The sequence below is a fragment of the Diorhabda sublineata genome, chromosome 7 (genome assembly GCF_026230105.1).
Source record: "Diorhabda sublineata isolate icDioSubl1.1 chromosome 7, icDioSubl1.1, whole genome shotgun sequence".
Classification (NCBI taxonomy): Eukaryota; Metazoa; Arthropoda; class Insecta; order Coleoptera; family Chrysomelidae; genus Diorhabda; species Diorhabda sublineata.
Window position 1 is genome coordinate 28,848,429 of NC_079480.1, and position 27,122 is coordinate 28,875,550.

Sequence of the window (27,122 nt, forward strand, 5' to 3'; positions counted from 1 at the left end):
CAAACTACCATCACGTAAGCTTGAAGTTTTCCAATTTTTTAAGGAAATCGTAGAATCGTATTTTACATAATTGTGGTTAATAAGGATAATGTAAAAGCTTGTAAAAAAACAAAAGAACGTGGATTCATAGGGAATGGTAATCAAAAGCTGAACATATGGCTTATGATGTAACGTTATTGTCTACGACTTTAATACAAAAACTGTTCCAAATAACACGAAACTCAAGGAAGTTCCCAATTCATACAATTACATAACATAGACGATTCCGTATTCCAAAGTAAATGTATTCAACAGTTAATAGCCGACGTGTAGTGTGGCACTTAAAATTATTGGGACTATATTTTGAATACTCAGTACCACAAAAGAAGATTCTTTGTTAAAGTATTTGATCAGATAATTTGATAGAAGCAAGGAATGCCATGACTTTTGAAGCTCTTCGAATTCGTGATGATGAAGCTATCTAAATGTAATAAATACTCCTGATTTAGCACCGTACCAGAAGCTCTAAATAGATGAAATTGTAAATGTGATTATTAGAGACAAAATTTTGAGAACAATAATTGGTCCTCAAAATAAGGAAGAGCTACTGAAAGAAAAAATATATAGTTATCAAAGTATTGAGATTTTCCACAATTTCAGAACTATAAGTATATAAAAACGTAATTGTGGAGGATAAATCACTCTACAAACACTTCCTTCTCATAACTTTTTCCACTATTTTACTCATAAGAATTTATTAATTTTCTCTCATAGTCAATAATTGTTAATTATGTCGTACTAGGTTTATTACCAAACAATAAAAACTAATTACAATTATACAAAGATATTTCATATTTTAAATAGTTATTTTGTTGAAATATATATATTCGTATATAGGAAAACAGATACTAAATTGTTCCGCAAAAGGAATATTCAAAGCAGGTATTAATTTTTTCTCAAATCCAATTACAAATAAGAGGGCGAACAAAGTATAAAGACAAGTGTAAAATGTAACATTTCTAAAGACGTAAGTGTAACACCGGAGCAGACCGGAATATATCACATCCTGGAGGCCAGCGGGCATACAACGCCTCCCACTCCTGCTGTGTTATATACGCTGCGTGGTGCGCATCAACCCCTACCTACGTAGGGTGCTTTAGGACCGCTGGCTAGTCGCTAGTGAGTAGCCACGAGAGCAGGCGATGCAGTACGATAGGAACCGATCAGGACACGGTCGAGAATCGCGCTGGCCGTAGAAACACACGCGTTTGGACCGGTGTGCTGACCGCACAGCATCAGGGTCCAGGGATAAATTCATCCTGATTCTTCTTCATAACGTACGAGAATATTTTTGACCCTCAGTTTACGCGGTTATATATATATTTTCTTAAATAAATATATTTTTCCATTTTTAGTTATGTTGATTTATTTTGTGATTTTCATTTTAAAACGTGGATGTTGACGAAGTGATCATGATTTAGTGCAAGGATTGTTTTGTTTCGTTTGATAATTACAAGACATGATAGACGATTTTTAGTGCGTGATAGACGACGATAAGTCTCAAAAATTTTCAAAATGAGAATTAAAATGCCAGCAGTTAGAATCGCACAAGGTAAGGATTAAACATAATTTAATGCGTATTCCTGTACCGAAACATTATCTAATAATCGTAACAACTAAAATCATATTGAATGAAAACTGGCAAGAAATTCTGTTTTATTAATATTCAATTAATTTTCATATATGCATCAAAATTTTAAAGAAAATATTTATTTTTAAGTATATCATTTTGCTATAGGGAAAACTGTTTCCTGCTATCGTAACTCCCATAATATGTGATATGAAAGTTTTTTCAAAATTTGCAGTAGTAGAAACATATTCTAATAGCAATAATCTCATGTGGTAGCAAAAAACAGTATATAAATTAAATTAATTCGGCAGGAATTTCATATTTCATCAACTAAATTGTTTTCTTCTTCATAAATATTTATTCTAATGGATCTTCCGCAATTATTACCTTCTGTTAGAAACTTTTTGCAGGTCACTTGGTGACATTGTATCCCAATTAAATAGCAATCAATTTAAATTTTGAGTAATTACATTTTTTGCACGCAACCATTTCCTGCAGGTGATTTTATGATATTTCAGAAAAAACTTGGAATTATCTTAAACATAAATGGATTATTCCTGTTATGATTCTATTAAGTAATCGTACAAAAAGAAATCTCTACTTTGAAACATTTGAATTATTTTTACAATATTTGAAATAATAATGTAACTGCAAAAAAATCGCTTCAAACTGTATAAAAATCAGAAATTTTGGCAGGATTTTGTTTTGATAATTTATGCAACTAAAATTTCGTCCGTATTATGTTTTAACGGCAGTAATACCAATCAGGATTCTGTACGAAAAGTTTTATTGAATTAAATGTCCATTGTTGATATATTTTAATTTTATTGCGGAATCCTATCATTTTTAACATCTTTACAAATAAGAATAAATATTTTGAAACAGCGTTTGTTGATGAATCGTTCTAATTTTAGGTCTCTACTATTGGATATTAGTATCAGCAAAAGCTAAAAACATTGACGTTTCTACCTATTTCGATCTTTATCAAAATATGACTTGACATGACTAATTATCAAACAGAGACATAAAGTCAAGACGATTAATCAACAAAACATATAAAAAAGTGTAAGAAATAAAAATTTGAGGAAATTCATTTTAATATATATTTCTGACAATTTACTGCTACTTCTAATTGTATCATAGGACTATAATTATCCTGCTGCAACAGTATGCAATGAAATTTCTCGCGGGACAGATTCCTGTCATTATATCTCCATTTTCTGTGTCGAATCTTATAATAATTCTCCAAATGCTTTTGAAGGAATAGTTTCTACCCATCTCCATAATGTGTTGTGTTAGTATTATCGGGGTATTCCAAAATTTTTCCGTATTACTCTTCCATGCCAGTAATATTGATTAGTGTCTATGAAACGGAAAAGTTCTATTGAATTGAATTTTCATTGTTAATATAGAAGACATTTCATTTCGACTGCTGCGTCCTATCATTTCCAATATTATCACAAATAAGAATGTGTTGTAAATAGTTTTAATTTAAGGTCTATATTATTGAAAATTAGTTTTAGAAAAAAGCAAAAACGGCCTATTTCGATCATTATCACAATGTAACTTAACATGACTAATTGGCAGAGACATAAAATCAAGACAATTTATTGAGGAAATATTTTTGAGAATTTACTGCTACTTGTCATTATATCAGAGCGTCCTGCTGCAAAATTAGGCAATGAAAGTTCACGCAGAAGAGATACCACTCTTTATTGTATTATATATTCAGTTTTTGTGTCGAATTATATAACAATTCCCCTAATACCTTTGGAGGAATATTTTTACCCAAACCAACAATGTGTTTTAATTTTTGTAGAATTATCTGCATTTTCTTTACTTTCTACTAGTTTTTTATGGAATCCTAGCAAGAATAGGACTTATTATACACAATCAGGACACTATGGGATTAAACGAAAATTCTTACTTTAAACTATCTGCTTGTGTTAATCAGTATTTAGCCGATTGTCATGCAACAATAATATGATAGATTCATATTACTGATTGTGTATTGCAATTCCAATGGAACAAAATTTTGAAATAAAAAGAAATGATTATTATTCTGTGAGTTTTCCACTGTATTCCATCAAATCTTCATAATAATGTTATTGCAAGTGATTTTTAATTTTAAATGTGCGCTCAATAACTCATTTCGAAATTCTAGCTTGTACAGTTGACGAATACTATGATTCAAATTGAAGTCTTCCAAATGGATTATGAAGAAATTTTCCGCGTGTACTTTTTAATATGGATCACTTTTTTGCTCTATAACCCTACTATGTAGCACATTGAATTTCCATCTTTCACTAGAAGTATACAGCTTGATTAATTTAGAGAAGATAACATTTTTTTTAAATAATAGAAAGTCTAATCCAAGACGTAATTTTTAATGTTTTTTTTTCAGTTTTCAAGCTATAGTATAATATTTGTCTGTGGTAGTTCATACAGAATTGTTATTAGCGATTTGTTCACAAAAAATATAGAGAAACTTGATTTAAAATGCTTCCAAATTTCTGTCACAGAAATACCACAAAAATAATATTTATTAATAATAATGTTGTGACAACTTTGAAGTTTTTAAGCTAGCTGTTACCAGCAAAGTCCTACACAGTATTTTGTTTTTTAATTAAAAAAAAATTCAAAGAAAAAACCGATAAATATTGATAAAAAAGTTTTGTAGACTTTTTAAATGTGACTAGTCCCCAAAGACAGTCCAAAATTGTGAGATGTTGGATATATAAAGGACCACTACGGCCTTTCCATCGGTTTGGATAATGTACGTTTATCCAATGCACTGGTATGATGATCTGAACATCCATCTAAGTGAAAAAGTAGATCCATTAATTGGTAATTCAAATTTCTGGTTTAAAAACATCAAAAATTACTTAGCAATAATATACAAAAAGGGTCAATTATTTTTTCGTTGAGTAGACCGTTGATTTTTGGGTAAATTGAACAATATCGAAGATACTATTTTGCAGTGAACGTGGCTCCGTCGGTGAACATTTCATTTTCAATAAAATTTATATTTTTCAAATATACTCCCTTTAGCTTTTAAATGTCTAGTCGCCCTTTAAAACGTGTGTAAAAATTTTGGTTAGAAACATGTAATTTTGACACATAGACGAATAGGAATTCCTCGAAAAATTCCAATTTATACCATCATTTCTTGTTGTTTCTGTTTCTATAGGATTTATTTTGTATAGGTAGCACACCAGTTCAATTAAATGTTTACCCAGTACTCCATAACACTACAAACCTCTGGTACACATTGTCATCTAAAAAAAACATCATTTAAATAATTTCTCTTACATGTAATCCCGTCAGACATACCAAAAAAAAATATATTGTAACTGTCAAATACGAGAGCAGAGGTTGACAATATTGTAGTAGTTGTTATTATGTTGTTAGTATCTATCATGTTATGTATTAAAATTTAGTAACAATCATAGAAGTTGAAGAAAAGATACGTAAATATTATCTTGCGATTATTTGTGAGTGCTTATCTGCATTTAAAAGTGGCCATATGAACTCTGATGGTACTGAAGTCACCTACTCCAGAAATGGTTAAAAAAATCTATATATTTACTTATAGAGCCTGGAATAAAAGTATGCTGTGAGATATGTAATGAAGCAAACATTCCAACTGATGCATCGTCTTGCATGATAGATAATAAGAAAAAATCTATGTGGTAGGTGGAAGGCGAGATAGGTTAATATGCTGAGTAAAAGCTCGACTGCAATAAAAATCGAATGTAATCTATCGATAAAGTAGCATTATAATCCAGAAACAAAAATACATATATATACGAAACAATTGATTCAATCTGGAGAACGTGCTTTCAAGGAAGCAAAAAATGTTGTTTCTTCCCATAAGCTCATGGTATGTAAAGTTAAAATGATATTATATTAGAAGAATAGAATATTTTTCCCAGTGATGTAAATTTTTAATTGAAAAGTCAATCTTCTGTCAAACTGCTCTCTTTGTGACATATTGAGTTATATAAAAACTCATATTTAAATGGAAAGACTAAGTTTCATAATGTACTCAATTGCATGTATCATAAACGAAATAGAAGTTATTCGGTTCTTCCAATAAATATTACTTTTTCCTTTGTTGATTGTAATTGTTTTCGAACTTGAAGTTTTCACAACAAAATGAAGTTTGCAGAAACTATCGATACCCCTTTTACAATAAGAATCGTGAAGCTCCTCAAAATAACCATCAACTGCCGACATCACCTCTTCATTGTTGGAAAATCTTTGACCACCGAAACATTTTTCGAAGTCTAGTTTTGTTCCATTGTGAGTAAACACGCGGCACCCATCTTGCACATAGCTTTTCCATGTACAAATTGTTTGTTAATATGCGTTGTTTCGTACTATTTGAAATGCCTACTATGTCTGCTAGCTCGTGCACTTTCAGTCTACGATCATCCATTACCACATTGTGGATTTTCTTCAACATATCTCGAGTCTTCATCTCATTTGGTCGATCGCTGCAATGCCTCGTTTAAACTCTGCTACCCAAATATTATTCTGCTGATAATGAAGGAGAAGTCTCACCCAGAGAGGAATCTGGTTCAGCTTTCATATTGGTTTGACTAAGGCCTTTCAAATAAAAGCATTGTATCATGCAACCTGTATAGGTTGTAGACTTTCTAAAACAGTGGTATTTTTCACGTAACTACCAATATCTCTGGGTCAGGCTAGGTACTTCTGGGACCATCCTCTAAATTTGTTTACAATATTGGTTACAATAATTGAATAATTTGAGTATTCCTCTCCCAAATGATTTTAACTGAAGGAAGATTCTACACAAAACACCAAAGCTCTGGCTTGTTTTTAGTGGAAGGCGGGGGGAAAATAAATTGCTTCATAGTAGATTTTTATGGGAAAAACTGATCAATGTTGAATAGTTGCGTGAAAGTTTATTATAGTCCATTTAGAGAACTTCCTGTTTAATTTGAATCATAATGCTGATCAAAGGGATTAGCAGAATTGCCAGTTGAGTTACCGAGCACTCATTTGAAATTAAAAATTACCTTTTGCTGCAATAACAGTCTTGAGAATTCAATGAATCTGCAGATCATTTGAATCCGCAGATCATTACTATTTTCCATCATTACTAATTAATATAATATTCATTTAAAAATTTTTCCAATTAAAATTATATTACAAACCAATGGCATGGGTCACCGAGATTATCAAAAATTTGAAATAGATATTTCTAATTGTTAGTACGTTCCCAATTGTTTTTTTTTAATTTAAAAAAATTAAATTTATCTACAAATCATGTTGGCCTTTTCTGATTTCAGTAACTTACTCACATGAAAAAAAAAACTGAGAGAATGCTGATAATACTGACCATAATTAAAACCAGTTGCAGTAATTAAGATCAATAATATAAATAATAATAACCTAAAATACCCCTGCGTGAAATGTTATTGCAGCTTATTGCGACAAGAGAATAGATAGCGCACTGATATCATCAGACGAAGGAGTAATTTCTCAAATGGAAATATTTTCTCCAATTTGTTTTGTAGTGTGCCTTGAAAATCGAAATAACCTTCTAAACTTTGTTTCCTAGGTAGATGATTCATTACTTCCCGTTTAATCAACACTATATGAAAATGTATTCCCAGACATTCTTTTCTTGAAAGACTATAAGTTACCTTATCTTATTAAGAGATAAAACACAAACTAATGAATTGACCAACATAGTTTATGAAATTTCCTGTTTGAATTGTGATAAAAAATACATTGGTCAGTCTAGGAGGTCATTCACGGATAACCTCTCACAAAAGTGATAGCAAGATATATCCAGATAGATGCTTGTTGGTAGAGCATGATTTATATGAAGGTCATTTATGGATTATGAATCTACGAACTGAAAATAGCTACTAAAAGCCTTTTTTAGAAACAGTATATATGTTGCTCAAAATATATTAACAAAAAAAGCTGATTTGATACGAGTATATGCACAACTTTCAAATTTTGAAAAAACTAATTCTATGAAAGCTCATCGATATTAGTAACTTCAATTGGATGGATTTCAAATTAAAAAAAATATTTGAATAGCAACCAAATTTAATAAACTTCATATTTTGAACGTAATGATTCTGAAATTTCATGGAAAATTTATTTCACTGCAATTCTTGTTTCATTAATTACATTACATAAATACTTCTAATATAAATGGGTCACTTCTGATACTCAATTTTTCTGCTTCCACAACCATCAGTAATTGAAATAATATTCTAATAATTAATTCACAGGATTTCATGGAAGTTGTTTGAGAAATTGACAGCAACTGACGTTGACGACAAAATACTCATTTGTATGAATAAACATTCTTATCTGTTTTTTTTTCTATATAAATAAATAACATTAAACAACAATGTATGTTTTTAACATACTGTGTATACCTCAGTCTGAAAGTCGAATCAAATTTGTAATACAAATAATTATAAGATTAGCACGAAATTTTGTATTTATTTCTATGTATTAATATACATAATTCCTATTAAATAAAGATAATCAAAAATAACCTAAGATGTTAATCATACATTTTGTGATGAAATATTCCCATACACTTACTTAGGTAGTGTCTGATATTAATGATATAATGAAGTGGATCGTTACTGTACTATTCGCAATATTAAGTTTATCTCTGAATATATTTAGTTAATAATAGTCCAGGATTCATGTTTAAAATTCCAAACTATCTAGCTAATTTTAATGAGACGCCAACTTTTTCTATTGGAAAAATTATCAATATTATCAATATTATATATTATCAAAATTATCAATAACGATAGGATTTTTTATAGAATCTATATTATTAACAATGTATGACAAAAATATTTGGCTCACTGAATACATGGTTTGATCAAAGAGTACCCTCCGAAAGTATAGGAATTAGGAGGTCATCAAAAATGATTACTAACTACTGAAGCTGAATACAAAATCTGCGTCATCAAGAAAGATGAAATTATTTGTTTGAGGAGGCAACATTTGAGGGAAATCAAGAGATGAAGAAGCGAAGACAAATATATTTTTCATTTGGATGGAACATTGATTTATAAAGGACATTTTGTAAAAAAAATTGGCAAGATTAATTGGCTAAGAATTCTCGTTGGGAATTTCATCCATTTCATCTTTTTTGGTTTTAGCTTTATGGAGTTAAACATGTACCATACTGGAACTATAAAAGAGATTGAAAGGTCCCAAACTACTGTTTTCGTCATAATTTTCATCGTAGAATCTAGTACTTGCCAGACTTGATTATAGTCTTTATACCGACAAATGCTAGTGATGAAATGTACTAGTATTCTGTCAGTGTAACACAAAATTGTTTCATTTATTCAGATCCACTGTATCTGTTCAAAGAAAGACTTTATCCAAATAATAACGTGGTTCCAAGAAATAATTCATTCATCAAAATATTGTTATAATTTATTTTCAGAACTGGATTGTGAATTCACTTTCACGTCTTCTCCTAATTGAAAATGAGCACTTTGAAGTGGTAATTTGATATTGGAAATGGAAAAGTTGGGAAAAAAATTAAATGGTTGTTAAAAAATATTTTGATCGGAGATTTGCTCATTGTAAAAATTTTTTCTTAATACAGTTTCCGTTGAATATATAATATCCATTTGTTGACTCATCTTCTACCCGAAACTTTAGCAGCAAGCCGTGACACAAAAAATTGGTATTTTGAAGAAGTTCACATAATATTGTCTATTTATGGTTCTAAATGTTTTTGATCTTAGGTCTCTTCTGATTTAAAATAAGTTTCTATTATGATTTTTTAAGACAGATGAAAATTTGACGCTTCGACTCACGAAAGAAACTAATTTTAAATCAGAAGAGACCTTAGATCAAAACCATTTAAAAGCATAAACATATCAAAACTTGTAAGAAATAAGCTTATTATTGCCCAGTAAAATGGAACACTCTCAACAAACTAAACGGTAACCCATATAGGATTTTACGATGAGCCCAGTATAGGCCCAGACTTGAGCCAAGTATATACAACTCTAGCCCTAGCTTGGAAGCCGTTATTGACCCAGACTTGGTGGGACTCTGGGATGATAACAATATCCCTCACTTGGTTTGCAAACTTGGACCAGGCTTGGTTTCCCAGCGTTGGCCGAAGCTAAGCCCCGTCGTTCGAGTCTAGGGGCTCCTACATGGGTTGGCGATTCGAGTCTGGGGGATCCTACAGGAGGAAGTAGAAATTTTTTTATATAAAAAGGGCATTAATAGGAATAATTTCGACCTACAGTCAGTATCAGTAATCCTGGATTAGATAAAGTGAATAGCAAACGTATAAATAACATTGGAAGCACGTAACAAAAGTGGCTTGAACATATTCGAGGTGATTATTTAGCAAAATATCGAAAATTGAATTGCAAAGTAAATAAGAGTTATTTACGTAAGGCACAAAAGTCATACTTTCTGTCACGAGGTTGGAGAGGCGTTTGGCCGAGGCAACCAACTAGGCGAGTGTCAAAAAAATACTTTAGTGGTACTTTACATACTATATTTGTGTTGAAATCGCACAGAATCAAGAATACTTGCGAAAATGTTTGGAATTGAGATGAGCAGAATACGTTATGAGTGCCGCGTTCAGTTACACATGTGATTAATATGATTATTTTTTAGAAATTGGTAAGCAAATCTCATTTATTTATGTTAATGGTAATAGACCATTTGAATTATTTGTAAAGTTGATAGGTTGTAAGCTGGTTGATGTATAATCGACTGTTGTCGAACATAAAGAGAATGACAGCTGAGTTTCTTCAGTGCTACTAGGCACTAAAAAGCGATTTCAACGATATCGATATTGACCAATCGGCATTAATATTTCAGTTTACCGCCGATTTCCAAAGAAAATATACATACCTTCTTCATGACCCAACTAGCTGAATTTTAACTTGCTCGAATACACTTACTATTTAATTTTAATTATGAGTATCCATTTTAATGAGTTTGGCCAATTATATCAATTATCATACTGATAAATAGTATCAGTGAAATAAACTACAATGCACCAAAAAAAGTTTATTTAATTAGGGTGTAGGTAAAAGATCGATCAGAATATATAAATTTCTCAATATTGCTAAATTGTATGTTTCGAATTTAGCACGTAAAAACGTTTCATAGATAGTAAAGGTTATCAGATATACAGGTATCAAAGTAGGTTACACTTTGTGTGATAAAGAATAAGTAGTTATAAATGTATTGGTGTTATTAACATTTTTTTTTTTCGTTTTTGCATTTCTTGTTCTCATTCTACTGATTAATGATTCCGTAACATATTTCGACTTCTTCAAATTACATATTCTCCAATATCTTCATACGTTCAAAACAATGAGATTTATCAATGTGGGTATTTTTTTCTAATCAAATTAAATTTTTAAAACTAGGAATAATCGCACGGTTCTAAATTCGGAGAAATGGGCAGAAACCTAGCAGAAACTGCTAGGATTTTTTATTGATTTCTAGAGTGATATGGTAGATTCACGTTTTATATCAGTAAATATATAAATAAATATATTTATACGTCAATATGTAAAAGCTGACATTGCCACCATAAAGTGTGACATTTTTTATGGTGATGTATTTTCATACGAGTGCTATTTGAGTTGTTTAGAGATACTTGAAACATTCATCTTGGTTAAAAAATGAAATCGAATTCATTTTCGTACAATAATTCTCTATGACTTTCGACATGGATTAAACCAATAGCAGTGTGCCGATCAACTAGCTTCGACTTTTGGTAATAAAGCACCATCTGGAACCACTATGTTTCGATTGCTATCCGAATTTAGTTATAGTTACCGATCGCTGCAGGATGAATTCCATGAAAGCCGTCTCAAATAGACTGTTGTGTTAGAAAACATCGCGTGAACTGAGATTGCAAGATCGTCATGATACATTGCAGAAACATTTGGCTGTCAAAAAAATTTTATATTTTGACAATCGCTCATAAAAAAGCTTGTCGACTGGTGCAAAGAAATTCTGAACAAATTCAATCGCGGTGCTTCAAAAGATGTCTATGAGATCTTAACATGCGACTAATTATGGATATATGCATATGAATGCGAAAATAAATGTGAATCGGTTGTATGGGTTTTTCAAGACAAAAGCTGTTCGCACACAAATAACTTCGGAGCAAATGTGCACCTACTTTTTCGGAATAACCGGACAATACGCCACCGTTCCAATAAATCAACGTAGGACGGTCAATTCTGAGTAGTACACCAGCATTTGTTTGCCACAAGTGTTCGAAAAAATTGAGGAATCCAATCGCAGAAGATGAAGCATTCTTCACCACGATAATGCGAATCGAGTTGGTGGGACATCCGTACCATTTTAAACCATTTTAAACCTACAGATAAATTGAGAGCTCAAAGGTTTTTTATATCTAAAGAAGCGGTTGATGTGTTCATAGAAATGCTTCAATCGGGATGAAAAAAAATTGGTTCAAACGCGTGCAAAAGTGTATTGATCTCAGTGGAGAATATTTTGATAAGTAGAAAAGCCTTATCCAATTTATTTGCCTATCGCCAAATTTGAGCAGCAGCCCTCGTATTAAGTTTAGCCTTTGTTACAGTGATAGTTGTTTTGACAAAACTAATGCTAACGTAAATTTCAGTTTTTCTCCTTACACTATGAGATATTCTGCATTCAATGTCTGTCAAATATAAACTAAAAGACTTGTTCAAATTTTGACGAGAGGAGTGAGCAAATGTATGACTAATGCAAAACCACAATTGTCAATTGAAAATAAAAAAATTGTATTACATGTATAACTTAGATACAAATACTGCATTCCTAGAAGCTGAGGCGTTTAAGGCAGCTAAAGTGTATGTACAAGAGCCTGAGCTAAACCGGCTGATTACCTTAAACAATATGTTACTGCGTTGAGTTGAAGGTTATGAGTGACTGAACAAACCACATTTTTCGTTAGTTCCAAGCAAAATAGTTGTTTCTGTTTAGAGTACTTGGACTTTTGAAATAGAGTAACTTTCTTGATTCATTCAAATTGCTTTTTGGTCGTTGACATACATATAAATTTCAACAATTTACATAATTATAATATGTATTCTGCCAATGCTCAAACCTTATATTGGCCCCAACTATAAATTTAGAAAGGGTAACCCGTAAAAAACATTTAAAGATCTTGTCGTGGTCGAAGCAGGTAACACCATGGACACGCGTTTTGATTTAAAATTTAATAAGAAGATGACACGTACAATTAAGAGCTCGTGTCTCTTGAAGGGGTAGTTAGGATCAGTCGAATGATATAAACCGCCCATATTGTTAGATTTTTAAATATAGATAAAGGGAATGATCAAGACTAGTCTGGCAATAGAAGGTGGGGCTTGAATATACAAAATTTGTTTGTTTGAAAACAAGATAAGAACGTCACATAGCGACAGTCAACGTTTGTTTGTTTTACGATTTTTGCATTGAGATCCTTTTAAAATCTGTCTGTGACTATATCATCATCATAATATATTTCCTAATCGTACCAATTCTTATAATACATAAAATGGAATAACACTTCAATACTTTTAATATTATTATTAATAAAATTGATCGTCTAATTTGTCAGCTTTATTTTTACGCTAGTTACGCTTAGATGGATTCGATTCCACTTTTGTTGCACAAAATCAAACGGTTTTATTCTCTTGGCGCTTAATATTAGAGCTGCATTGTCAAGTCAATCCACAACTATCTTGCCCTGCCTTGGTCATACGGTCTTGGTGAAGGTTACTATTTTGGATACATTAATACACAATTTATTTTGAAACATTCAAATCATTTGTTAATTATTCTTCTTAACAAAACATGGAAGCTGGTAAACTATATTTTTAGATAACATAAGCACGGTATGTATTTACTTTTTCTCTTGCTCACACTTTCTTGCGTCGTAACGAGGTATTAACAGATATCATACTTATGGCTATTATCAAGATATTAACGTTATTGACTTCTAAAGGTAATTCAGAAATTGGAAGCATCTAAGACAATTGAAATGCCACAGAAGAAAAAAAACGGCGAACGGAATGTTAAACACTATTCTAAACGAATTCGTAGACTCACCTCTAAATTTTCTAAAGTTTTGTTTCGATAACGAAGTAATCTTCACCTTCAGTCTTTGAAGAAAATAACTTGAATATCGATACGCGCGTCAGACAATGTAATTGTCAGTGTTGGTGTAGTTATAGTGTAAACAGTGTAATCGGTAAAATACTATTCAAGATTTTTTCCTCGGTTTTTGACAAATTTCTTTTAAACATATTTATTTTAGCAACCAAAAGTGTTGATTTAAATTACGCGACTTTACCCGAGAGTTTTTTGAGCTACCGATTCCAAAGAGTCTTCAAATTACAACTCGGTGATGCGGTGTAGCAGAATCTAAACGTGAATGTCATCCTCTAAGTTTTTTTTTCCTGTAACGTTCTATATTATGACAACAGAGCGGGTCATCGAATGCACACATACAATGGTATTTTGCCTCTTTTACCAATCAACAGTTACACTTGAACAGGCTTCAAATTCGACTAATCACTCGCCTTCTAACCGGACACGGTCATCTGAGACGCAATCTCCATACTATAAACACCAAGGATACTCCAAAATGCCGCTGCAGCATGAAAAAGGAAGAAACAGCTATTCAGGTCATCTATTTCATCGGTGAGCATCCAGCACTTACACGTGTGAGGTAAAAGCAAGCCTTAAGGCCGATTAAAACATTAAAATTCATAAGACCATTGATAAATGCCGTTTGACGTCGCTTCTGCCGTTGGTTACTTTCAACATAAACGAATTTGATCTTTTCACGTCGGCCGTTCGTAGCAATAAAAAAGAGCTAATCACATCCGTTTGCGTTTGTCACGTGAATTTGCCTAATCTTTCCAATAAAAAAACTCTTCGTTATTTTCCATAATATCCATAAATACCGGATTACAAACAAAAATACAAAAAGCAGTACACACGTCAGAAAAATTTTTTGGGTAAAGGACAGCAAAGTGAAGCATATAAATGTGTCCGATAAGCTTTTCAACTGACCTTGGTCTTTGACAATTTTAATTGGCACACGATGTGTCTATCAGGAGGTATGTGAGCGGAACGGTTTGTAATCCATTGCCATAATTATAAAATATGGTCTATATAGGTATCACGAATCGTTTCGTCGTTATAATTGAGAATAGAGGCTCCAAAATCGTGACATTTAAATCTTTTCGGAGGATTTTGTAGAAACCGGATATCGGCGCCTCAAAAAAAAATCCATGCAAGTGAATTTTGGAGAAACGGTTAATCAGAAATTATAAACTCTGTATCGACTTTTGACATATTTACTATTTGTCACAAAGTAGATAAATTTCTATAGGATAATTCTATAATGTGAACGCGGCATTATCTAAATCCGACAGTTAAATTATGCTGTTCTTTCAGTCTATTTATCACGTTTCACATTAAATTTTTTAACGCTTATTGCCAAAAGGACATTCTTTTTTTGGTATATTTGTCTATCAGAAAAATTTGTAAATATACGAGTATTGACGGAAATGCCACGCGCCGAGGAATCTAAATGATACGTCTTTCTTTTTTAAATAGAAAATAAAATTATGTATGAATATTATACAACTATTGCTGATATCATAGCGATTATTTACCTCATATAATACATTATTCTCTTAATTATTATATTATAATAGCAAAAAATGAAAGAAATTTACAGCTTAGAAAGTAGTTAATACTGTTAAAAAATGCAGAACTTGTCGGATTATTCTATAATTATTTCATTCCAACTGTCACTTAATATTTATTGTTATATAATCAATGTTCTTTATAACTTAATTAGAATTTATACATGTTTGTCCTACATAAACTGATAGATACCTGACTCAGTCTTAGTATTCAAGAAAAATCCTTCGCAGTTTCTTCGTTTGTAAAAAGAATACGATATCCTATTCACCAGAGAATATAACACAAAAATTTACTCTAAGTAGCATAATATCAACTCATTCCTCAAAAAAAGATCACATTTATTCACTATAACGACGTGCACGTGGCCGTATCCTAAAAGAAACTAAAATTACAACCGGAATAAAGAGAGGGGAAAATGCGACGCAAGTCTGTAAGAAATCATTAATGCAACTTTTTGTTATTAAAGAGTCTAAAGAAGGCATTACGCTGTCTAAAGTCTAATGCTCCTTCTCTACTGTCGGTTAATTAAAATTTGGAGACGCGGAGTTTTTAAAGACCTCCGCGAGGTGCCTAATTTACATTCTAAGTAGATCGCAACTTGTTAAAAGTTGAACTTTTCAGTTCAAGGGTAGAAATCGATAAAAAAATTTGAAGGGTTGAAGGATCTGAATAATACGTTTTGTTACTTTTTCTATATATTTCATAATTTCGTGATGTTTTTAATTTATTGCTTAAGTTTTCTAGTATTCGACAGGCAATAAGTTGGTTAGGTTAGATACGTAAAAAAAAAATTTGGGAGTAAAGCTACGACACGTCAGATAGGCCGGACACAAATCTGTGCTGTAAAGCGTGTGTGCCAGCTGACATTTTGCTGTTTTTAACCTGTTACTTCACCAGACTGGTGAAGTAGTATCCCCGACCTTCGCGTTCACGCAGCACACATTCACAATCCTCCGTAGCTTATAATACGAAGGAGCACCTATAAGAAGAGATGGATTTGTTGGATGCAGAAGAGGAAATGGTTGCGGTTACTGCAGCATTGCTTGTGCTACAATATGAATACAGGGAGTACTGGGTTCATCCAATAAACCAACGTGGGCACGAATGTGGTGAATATCATGTTCTGTGGTCCAAAATTAGCATTGACGATGACAAGTGTAAAATGTATATCAGGATGACCAAGAAGGAATTTGATTGATTCAGAATTTCAGAGAAGCAATATCCCAAGAGGAACGACTGTTAATATCTTTACACAACAAAATACAATATTATATTTTCTTAAATACAACCGATTATAAAATTATAAAACTAAACATAATATTATTATTGGAAAAGAAGATTAACATTTTATAAATTTGTAACATTAATTGATGTATTGGAACTTCCTTATACACCTAATAATATATTAATAAAGTAAAAACCAATACTCACAGTTTTTGTTTATTTTTCTATCAATTTCCTCCCAAGTCTCTTGTCGTTTTCGTTGGTTTCGGTAGTCCTTATTTTGGAAATTGTACAAAAACTCATACTTTCGTACCTCTTTTATAAATTGTTCCACCATTAACATAAAGATAAATATAGATATATTAAGGAAACGAATATAGTTGAAGAAACACTTTTCAGTCACGCTCAGAACATACAGGTAAAGGTAAACGAACTTGGCACAGGTGGTGAATATAACCTACAACTTTCTGACGAAAATCTGACCAACGTAGATATTGGAAACAAGCGCTATGATGTGTTAAAGCATGTTGCACAATAATATGCATAGAACTATGTGAATAACGTAATAGATATTTATATAACACGTGTCAATGCGTGTCAACACGACACGTGTTAAAAATATGCCCTTAGCTTAAAATTCATTCAACCACCCCATACCACGGACATCGCTGCGGTAATTTCTGTTTATTTCCAAAATTCACTCCATAGAATACATAAAATATAATTTCGTAACAAATACTAGAGCTGATTCTTTAAATAGTTTTGACTCGTTTGAGTAAATCATATATTACGAATAGAAGCGATTGTAAACTACAGCAGTCTACGAAGGGAAGATGTAACTTGCAGTCAGCGCTTTCCAGGTATCTTTTAGGAAGCTTATGTAAATCGGCGTCTGTTTACAAAATTTAGGATCTAGTGATAGATAAATATAAAACTAATACTTTCTGATTATAGTATTTCGCTTTACTTCAGATTTTATATCTTTGATTCAATCATGTAAAGCATAATTTAGTTGTACTTTAAATAGGATTCTGATTGAGCAAAATGGCCCACAATCCATCTTACGATATACAATTCATGGGTTGTATTATAGATTTTTTATGCAAGAGAAGATTACCTATATAAAACTCATAGATTTCGATTTGTTCTCCCACTCTTTCTCCCAGGATGTCTTCTCAATTACCCCGAGAGGAGGAGGAATAATACGTATAGTGGGGTGTCCTTTTTACTTTCGCATCTTAGTCAATGAGCATTTCATATGATTATCATCGTCTTGAGGTGTTTTGCCGTATACCAGTGACCAGTAATCCTGATGATTGGCCTGACTTATTTTGAGTTGGATAAGGCTGTCTTCCTATACCTAAGGTGACCCGCTGAAAAGGGTTTTGATGTGTCGCATGCTGGTTATTATTAGAAAGCTGTCTCTACCTCGTCTGTCTTTTAGACTTTTCACAAGTCAGTGATAATATCTTTTACTAAATCTTAGAAGTTATCCTAGCAGATGTAGAGGTTTGTTTCTGCGTTTTTGATTGATTACTCGTTCTTAACTGCAATTGTTCATATCTGTTAAAAAATGCGAATATTTCAATTGAATATTGAGACAAATTCATTATCTAAAACAAAAGTTATGATATATTTATGGAAAACTCTGAACAAACCATCTATTTAGTGTGATAACAAGATAATAAATTTTTATAAGAATATTACATCTTTAGCTTTTGTATAAAAAAATTGTATCGACCAGTAAAATACACTTTTGAAAGTTCAGCCAAATATATATTATGAATAATTGAATTGCGAGGAGGTTTAGGAATGAGGAATTTGTGGTAAGAGCATTAGGCACAGTATAATGATAACTATTAGTAAAAATGGAGGTAATTAGATGACTATGATTTTTTAATATGATAAATAATGTAATCTACCAACATAAATCTGAACAGACCTTCGCGATGAATTGTAATAAACTTTTCACTGTTTCACTGTGTTTACAGTTCCATTTTTCCATTAATCTACGTATCATAATCAAAATCGATCAGTATCGAAACAAAAATGAGAATTCTGAACGATAATTTATTGAACTAAAACCATTTCGCATAAAATTTGCTTTTTATGAAATGACCAGATTCTGAAAAATAGACGAACGATGTGTAAGGATTCAAATTAAAATATACAAATTGCGAAAGTATGTCGCTATTCCAGATAGAATTGGAATGAAAAAACAATATCAAAATTATGAAATATATTGTACAAATTTTATCGGATCGGTACGAAACAATTTTTTCTAGCAAAATATCTTGGGATGTCTCTTATTTTTTTATAAATTTATAATTTAAAAGGAAAGATTTATGATTTCGCCATTAATTTATTCCATGGCTTTTCAAATGTTATTTGTTTTATATAAAAAACCTCACAATTATTACAAGGAACTCAATTTATAATGTTTTTGATGTTGCACTACTAAAATATGTTGATGTCTAACTACAATTTCTCTTAAACTAAAATCAATTCGTGAGTTGAGTTTCTAAACTATATTTACCAACATTTTAAGAAACCTGAACGCTATGATAAAATACTTTCCAGATCTGGAAATAGTTCCCCAATCTAAATAATTGAGCTAATAAATACTTTTTTTGATAAAATAGGAACCAGTCTTAACAAAAATTACTTCTATAATTTAGTTAGTGTAATGTTATCTTTAATGAACTTTCAGCAAGTGAATTTTTAATTAATATTTAAATATCTCTCGTGATCACTATTTTGCAATATCGTGTGCAAATTTCCAATGCCGGACCGATGAAAATCAATTTGTTTTATGCGAAAACTCAGAAATTCAACTTCTACTCATTAATGACGCACGCTGCATGTATTGCACATAAACAGAAACATTAATATACTATTCTTCTCAATCCATTTGAAATTTCAGTACGTAGTAGACTAGGAAGGATGGAGCATTATAAACTCAACGTTTTTATCTGAAAATGTGAAAATAGAAGTAAGTGTGCGGTTCTAATCAACATACGTATTTTGGTCTATTCAACAGAATATTAATAATATTAAAACTTCCGTAAAAACAGAGATATATTTTATTAGTTCCAGTAAATGTTTTTTAAGAGTATTCAATCATCAAATAATGTTATCATGTATGTTCGAAGATTAGATAAAATTTCCATCACAAAAACTTGAAGAGTTTATTGACGTGAATATAATGGAGTGAATTAAACTAAATAATTGTTTTGAATTTCGAGAATACTTACTATCTTCTTTAAAGTGCATTAGAACATGTACAAGACTGAATGGATATTTTGATTCAAGATATTTTTAACTAACATGTAAAACTTCCTGTAGACTAGTATCACATTTTTGTATTATGGAAACTCAGTTACATAATAATACCTATAAAAAATTGTCGCTCCTTGAATTAGCATGAAATTGTCTGTCTTATAAGAAAAAAATAAATTTTTACAATTTTGAATTAATGTTTTAAGAATTTTTGTATCGCTTGGTTAGTTAATGCCAGGTCATTTTTCATGGTTATCTACTATATTTTCAAATAGTTGTATTGTTTGTCCTATATAAAAAGATTCCAACTATTACAGGGAACTCTATACATAATCTTTTTTGTTTCTATTGTTATATCACAAAACTATTCTGTTTTCAAACTATGCGAAACATTTTGAGAAAAAATGGGCGTGAAATGAATTAGATTTTCATCGTACTTTTATTAAGTTACACAAACAAATGTAATAACTTGACAAAAAAATCGCAGTGATATATTTTTCCCAAGTGGTCGCCAGTATCTAGTAAAATTTTGCTCTACTTTCTAACCAAGATTATCTGGGTTCAAATCTCCGGTCTAGATAACATCAAAGTAAGTAAATCTACATGTTACTCATCAGAGGCTAAGCCACCGATATTTTTTTGTTCAATTTAACTGCCATTAAAACAAGGATCACTCGTATCTATGGTAACTAGAGAGCAAAGTACTATTTTGTCTATTATAGCCTTTCAACATTCAAATCTGTAGCAACTAGTGGGAACAATACAAGTAGAAGTGAGAAATCTCTATATTTCTGGCCGAGTGCAGCTTTATAGTTGAGAGGACCTAAATTCGAACTCTAGTTCTCAAACCTTCTTGTAGTCTACCTACATACTGCGCCTAAATGTGTCTGTTTCAGATGTTGAGTATCAAAATGACCATTTGAACTTTGTTAACAGCTCTGTAGGCTATACGGCTGATAAGTCTTAACTAAGGACTTTTTTTCCTTATGCATCATAAGAATCTCTGTATTGGTGATTCTGCTTCTTCAAGAAAGCAAATGGGCTTTTTTATTTTTTGAATGTGGCATTCGTAATCGTGATCTATTAACAATAATAAAAAATCATGGAAACCATGTCTCAACCTTAACAGTATGGTTTCTGTCATCATGTATATACCTCTACAAGCATATCTAAACTTTGTTTCTTTTGATGTAGAAATACACACAAATTGAAGATCAAAGATCTAATTTCTTTTATCTTCATTCCACTGATTTCCAAATACTATTTTCTTCTGTATTTGAATCCAGTATCATTTCCATACATTGTCATTTTTTTCTACTAATTGAAATCATTTTTTCACTGTTATTTCCCAAAAAGTGAGTACATAGTATTTCTTTGGAATCCAAATCAGGTTTCCTTTTATGTACATTTCACTGATTTCAGATAATTATCTTTCAATAATACGGTTCTATTTCAAGAAACGATAAAAAATTTGATTGTAGAGCCTGGACAATATATACCATTTCTCATATTTTGGGGTTACAAATTTCAATCCCCTGCCGACTTAATAGCAAAAACTTGAATTCGTATCTTACTAATACTAATATTTCACAATATATAGTATAATATGGGTAAATCCGTTTTGACCACCCCTGAAGGTGCCTGGAAGCTCAACCCTTTCATAAAACTTATTTACTGACCTGTTTTCTGCAAGACTGGTCATTTTGTGGTCAAATATTTGTACTAAAGGGATGAAAAAAGGATAGTGGATAGCGGAAAAGGGTTAAAAGAAATTATGTCAGATATAATGATGTTATTGTTATAACAATATAATCCCATACACGTTTATTGACCTTTCCGGTTGAATATCTCATGTGAACTTACATTCAAAATGACTTCTAATTGTGTTTTCATAGTTACCGGAAGGATAGACATTTAGTTTTATTGAAAAACTCAATCCTAGATAAGTTTTTTTCTTTTTTTGAGTAACATAACTGAATAATATTTCGATTTTTGTAACTATTACTTTGAAACTATTGAATGTAGCACTGATGATTATATTGAAAGGAAAGACTCAAAGATGCCGGCTTCTAATTAGGCAAATTTGGTAACGTAATATACCTAGAGGTCTACTATCAAGACAAATAATAAGATTTCAAATGAAATAATTATAATAACCAGGTTATTATGATACCTAAGAGAAAATCTTACTTTCTGTATATATTTCCGTAAACTCGTGTCATATCTAACTACATAATTGAGGAGATATCTTTGGCTATGAGGTTATGGAAAATATGTCTCCATTACCTTCATAGAAAAGTGGTGTACCATAAATTATCGGTATAATTGTTTATAAAGAAAAGTCTTCCTTGTCTACTTTCCTTGTAAAAACGAATAATTTGCTTTCATCACTCTTTTGGATATCATCGTAAGCATCAATGTTACTAGTTGGTTATACAGAGATACTTTTTTAGTTCAATTATCAGTATTTATTAATGTATCAACGAAGCGGGTATTATCTACACATATTGTGCAATATTCTGGGGAATTTATATGTTTAACAGAGCATGATTTATTTGGGATGAAGTGGTGGTGTCAATAGTCCAATTTAGGTATAAATCTATGAAGATGATCTATGAAAACAACTAATTCATGTAAATGTTAATCTATTCGATTTTACTTGTAAAATTCTGTTTCCTAGATATCACCTTTAAAAGGTGGTGACCGAAATTGAGTTTTTGTCTATATTTCAGTAATGCTAGAAACTTGAAATTCTGTAATTTTCAATGGCAAAGGACTTAACCAAGTGTATTTTTTCAATATTCTTGTTAAATTTCCAGCATTCATTATGATTCATATTACATTTTACATCTTTATTATTTTCCATTCAATTTATTAAACTTTTTAAGGTTGATATTTCGGATTGGCTGTGAAAATTTTGTTATAGGAAAAACTCATATTAATTTTATACCAGCAATCATTTCCTCAATTTTGTCGCATGAACTTAAAAGACTCTGTAGAATTAATTAGTGTGACCTGGAAATGTAAGTTAATTATTTGAGTTTCCTCTGAAATTATTTTACCGAAACTAAGAATATATCTGTCGAAAAATATTACTGCATTCAACAATAGATTGTTGAAAATGAAATTTTCTTTCTATTTTCGGAAACCTGCGTTATTAATGCTCATACATGCGTCAGTTGTCGACAAGGTTCCAGTGATGGAAATTGTTTCTTATATATTGAGATAACTACGTGGTTAATTGAAGATTACTATAATTCTTTGCAAGTATGGTGTCATATGTTTCCTATTTTTGAAGTACTCTTAATAAAAATGATGGATTAGAAATTCTAAACACGAGTGCATTAGATTCCAGGTGAAATATAAAGTCACAAATTTTGCATGAAAGAAAAAGGTACAAAACTCAAAGTGAACTAAGAAAGTGGGTGAGATGTCGATCATAGCTTTGCAAACCTCTCCATTTTCTGGTATGTTGGAATGTTTGTTGCAGATACCTAGTTTGCGTTCTAATGAAGCTAAGAAACTTTTGTCAACAATCTTTTTTATTTTTCAACATAATCTTCTTTCATGTCTATAATTTTTCAAGCGAACTTCTCACCAAAATAGGAATTTACGTATGCGACAATGTCTTACAAAAATATATTTCCTGGAAGTTAAGATATTATGTTCGGAAACAGAAAAGTCACTGGTGACCAGATCTAGGGAATACGATGAAGGTTCAAACAATTCGAAGTACAACTCGTGAATTTTTGCCATAGCGATCACCGAAGTGTGAGGAAGTGGATTGTTATGATGCTGAAATAATTTCTTTATTTCCAAATGTGGTCTCGTTTCGCAATTTTTCTCTTCATCAAGCAATGATCGTAATACTCTCTCAATATTTTTTAACCTTTGTGAAGATAGTTGACGTATTCTATGACTATATAAAAAAACCGGTCATTTTTCGATCCGATGGAAACGTCTTTTCATTTTTCCGAGCAGATTCGCCCTTTTCAATCCAATGTCTCAACTGCTTTTTAATTTTAGGAGTGCAGTAATGGATTCGATTTTGATCTACATGAATGCGCCTTTGACCGATAGTTAGTAAACGTGGCATCCAACACATGATAGCTTACATACATATATTTCTTCAGTCAGTATATAGCGAATGCATTATTTTGATATGCTGAATGTTTTTATCTCCATAACCTTTGGCCATCTAGTACCATTTGGTGAACTTTTCCAATGATATCGGTGGGTACCTCAATTTTGGCAGTCCCGAAACCTGTTGGTCACTCTAGGTGATACGGCCACGTTGGAATTTAGTTACCAATAATTTTTAAAATATATAACCCAACTTTTATTGATAAGTGCTTACTTCAGGTTGAGACGGTAACTTCAAACAACTCTTGTAAATGAGGGATTACTTTCTGGTTGCCAAATATAGAATGTGACCAATAACCTAATACGAGTTGATTTAAATTTTCTCGAAAGCGTCATTATTAGTAATAATTAATATGTAAAAATAATTCCGAACATTTCAATCTCCAATATATTATTCTTTGCTTGGCACATTATTTTCCTTTTTTACCAGCGCGTGCTGCAAAGCTACAGTTTATAGGATGTCTACAAATAAGGAAAATTAAAACTACAGAAAAATCGAGTAACATATATTGGAGTCAACTATTTCTTTTTGTCACCCCATTTCTGTTTAGTTTCCACAGCGCGTCTTCTGCAACCGTTTTTAGTTAATTTGTATGGTAAAGTCCCTTTCCTTTCTTCTTATCACGAGAAACGTGATTATATTAATTGCATATTATGCAACGTTATTTTCCTACTTTGTTGCAAATAGAAACCATTAGGTACGGAGGAATTAACTAGTTGTTATATCATTTACTGATAATACATTACCTTTTATCATTTAAGTACGTTACAAAAAATAATAGTATCTCGAATTACTTTGAAAATAGATAAGAACTTTTTTGGTATATAATGGAAGAATATGCAGTACAGCTTTTAAATTTTGAGGCTCTTATTGGAAACCATTTTATTCCTTTTCGTATTTTGTATAAATTATAAATCGCAACTATTCAATAAAATCAAATATTTTTTGAAAAGATAACATTTTTAACGATAATTATCTGCTTTGTTTTTACTTTTTCAATCTTATTGTCCGCAAATAGATTGATACCCTCATGAGTTTTATTAAAAATTATAATTTTAAATTATTTTGTCACAAAATAATGTTGTCAAAACAGATGCTTGTTCAGTTGCCTCTATAATGTTGTATACGCAATTCTATTGATTTAGTTTGATGTTTTGTAGTTTCTTTCCCGCCTATCTTTCATATCAAAGTATCTTGATAAATGAAATACTAAAACAATTTGAAAATATTTTATATTTTTACTAATTAATCCAACAATATACGTAGAATAATTTGAAACTCTGGATGTTGATGCTTTTCCTTGAATACATTGTCTACTAAGAATCTAACTTAAACCAAAATATGGCGACAGACAAAAATTGCAAATATACTGAGTGCTCCGGGACCTGATGCAAAAAAATCGGGATTTAGTAGATAACGTGAAAATAATGCTATGACTTAAAAAATATTCTCATACAATTTTAGTTATATTTATATACTTATATTTGATTACTCCAGAAACTACTGAATCTGGACCTCATTATATACACTTAATGTATAAAGTTTTCATATTAGTATGAAGGCTATTCTGTATATTTGAGATGTCACAAAATAAGTGATGTTAAGGCTGACAATATTGCATGTTTAAAAGTATTAGAAATACTTCAGGCTGCTTAACATGATACAAGACAACGCGCAAGAAATTGCATGCAATTTTAAGACCAATATATTGTATGTTTTGATAATAGTTTAAAAATGATAATAACAAAGCTAAGTAAACAAGAAAAAAGTAGTCAGTATATCGCTGGCAATAATTATATCTGCTTCTACCTTGCTTATGGTTTCTGATGGACAGAAAAGAGCACCCAGCCGATGGTGGGACAGGCCCTGGTTAGATAGATGAGAAAAAATGCAAAAATTGGTTGAGAATGGATAAAGAAACATTTGAAAGGAAAACATGATATAATTAAGAAATCCTTGGCGAGAGACGTAATATCAGCAGATCAGAGACTCATTTCTACCTAGTGCACGCAAAAAAAGTGGTATCTAACCGATATTGGTGTGAGATCTTGCATGAAACAATTACCTGAACCTCATCTGCGCATGCTTTTGATAAAGAAATATTGCATCTTGCATCATGTCAAGCGGTCTAATAATTTTGGACATAATATTCTCTATAAAATAGTAACAGATGATAAAGCAAACATACCAGACATTTCCATGCGCTAAGATACACCAACAATGGAAAAAACGAAAGGTCTGTTAGTTGTAACAAACTGAACAGCCACAAAATATTTGTCTGCAGTTCTTAATTATGTTAGTATTTAATCAGGCCTATGCATAGTCTTACTCTTACACTGCACAGTGGACACATAAATTTTTACATGAAAATAATTCAACAGTCATTTAACATCTAACATATGCTTTATTTTTCCTTATGTGATTTCTGTTATTCTTCATCCTAAAGAAACATATACGAGGTCGTTGTTTCACGTCGGAGGATGAGATAGATGGAACCAATTATCAATTTTTTCAGTGAATTTTAAAATATCACTGGCTGCAAGCATTTAACATTTTAACGACCAAACCACTTTAGTGAAACTTTCTCTAGACTGAATTGATATTTTCTCACAAAAGTTATAATTCTGCGTTGCTTTGGTAAGAAAAAATAAAAATAAACACAATAATGATAATATATGAAGTTATGGTGATGCCCATTTCAACGCATGGATGCGAGTGCTAGCAACTAACAGATACAGTAGAAAATCATAATAAAAGGCTGTAGAAGATTAAGCAACTGCTAAGGACATGTGATGAGGATGGAGCAGAATATGTGACCGAAGGAGCAATGATGTATCAACCGCAGAATATATGAAGACGAAAAAGACTTGGAAAGGACCTGGAAAGAAGGAATTGAACAGACTATGAAAGACAGAGCTAGCCAGGAAAACGAGTGGATAGATAGAAAAGTGTGACGAAATACGGGATGCGACAGGAAGCTGTAGGATTTGATCATTGATAAAGCGTGGCTTATAGGCCCGTCATTTTCCATAAGAATAGTATAACCTTTTAGTTGCCGTACCGTACTAATGCCAGTTTCCATAATTATATCTGTCATTCTTCAGATGTAATTGTAAATTTGTCGACCTCAATGGC

The 27,122-nt window shown here is 31.5% G+C and overlaps 1 protein-coding gene across 2 annotated transcripts in view; it reads left to right on the forward strand.

Moving 5' to 3' along the window:
- Nucleotides 1-1,239: 1,239 nt before the first annotated feature.
- Nucleotides 1,240-27,122, forward strand: part of LOC130446692 (B-cell lymphoma/leukemia 11B) — a 115,787-nt gene continuing 89,904 nt past the window's right edge. For both annotated transcript variants that reach the window (XM_056783078.1, XM_056783079.1), the window contains exon 1: nt 1,240-1,591. In XM_056783078.1, coding sequence (XP_056639056.1) covers nt 1,555-1,591 — 37 coding nt within the window. In that variant the 5' untranslated portion in view covers nt 1,240-1,554. The remainder of the gene's footprint in view (nt 1,592-27,122) is intronic.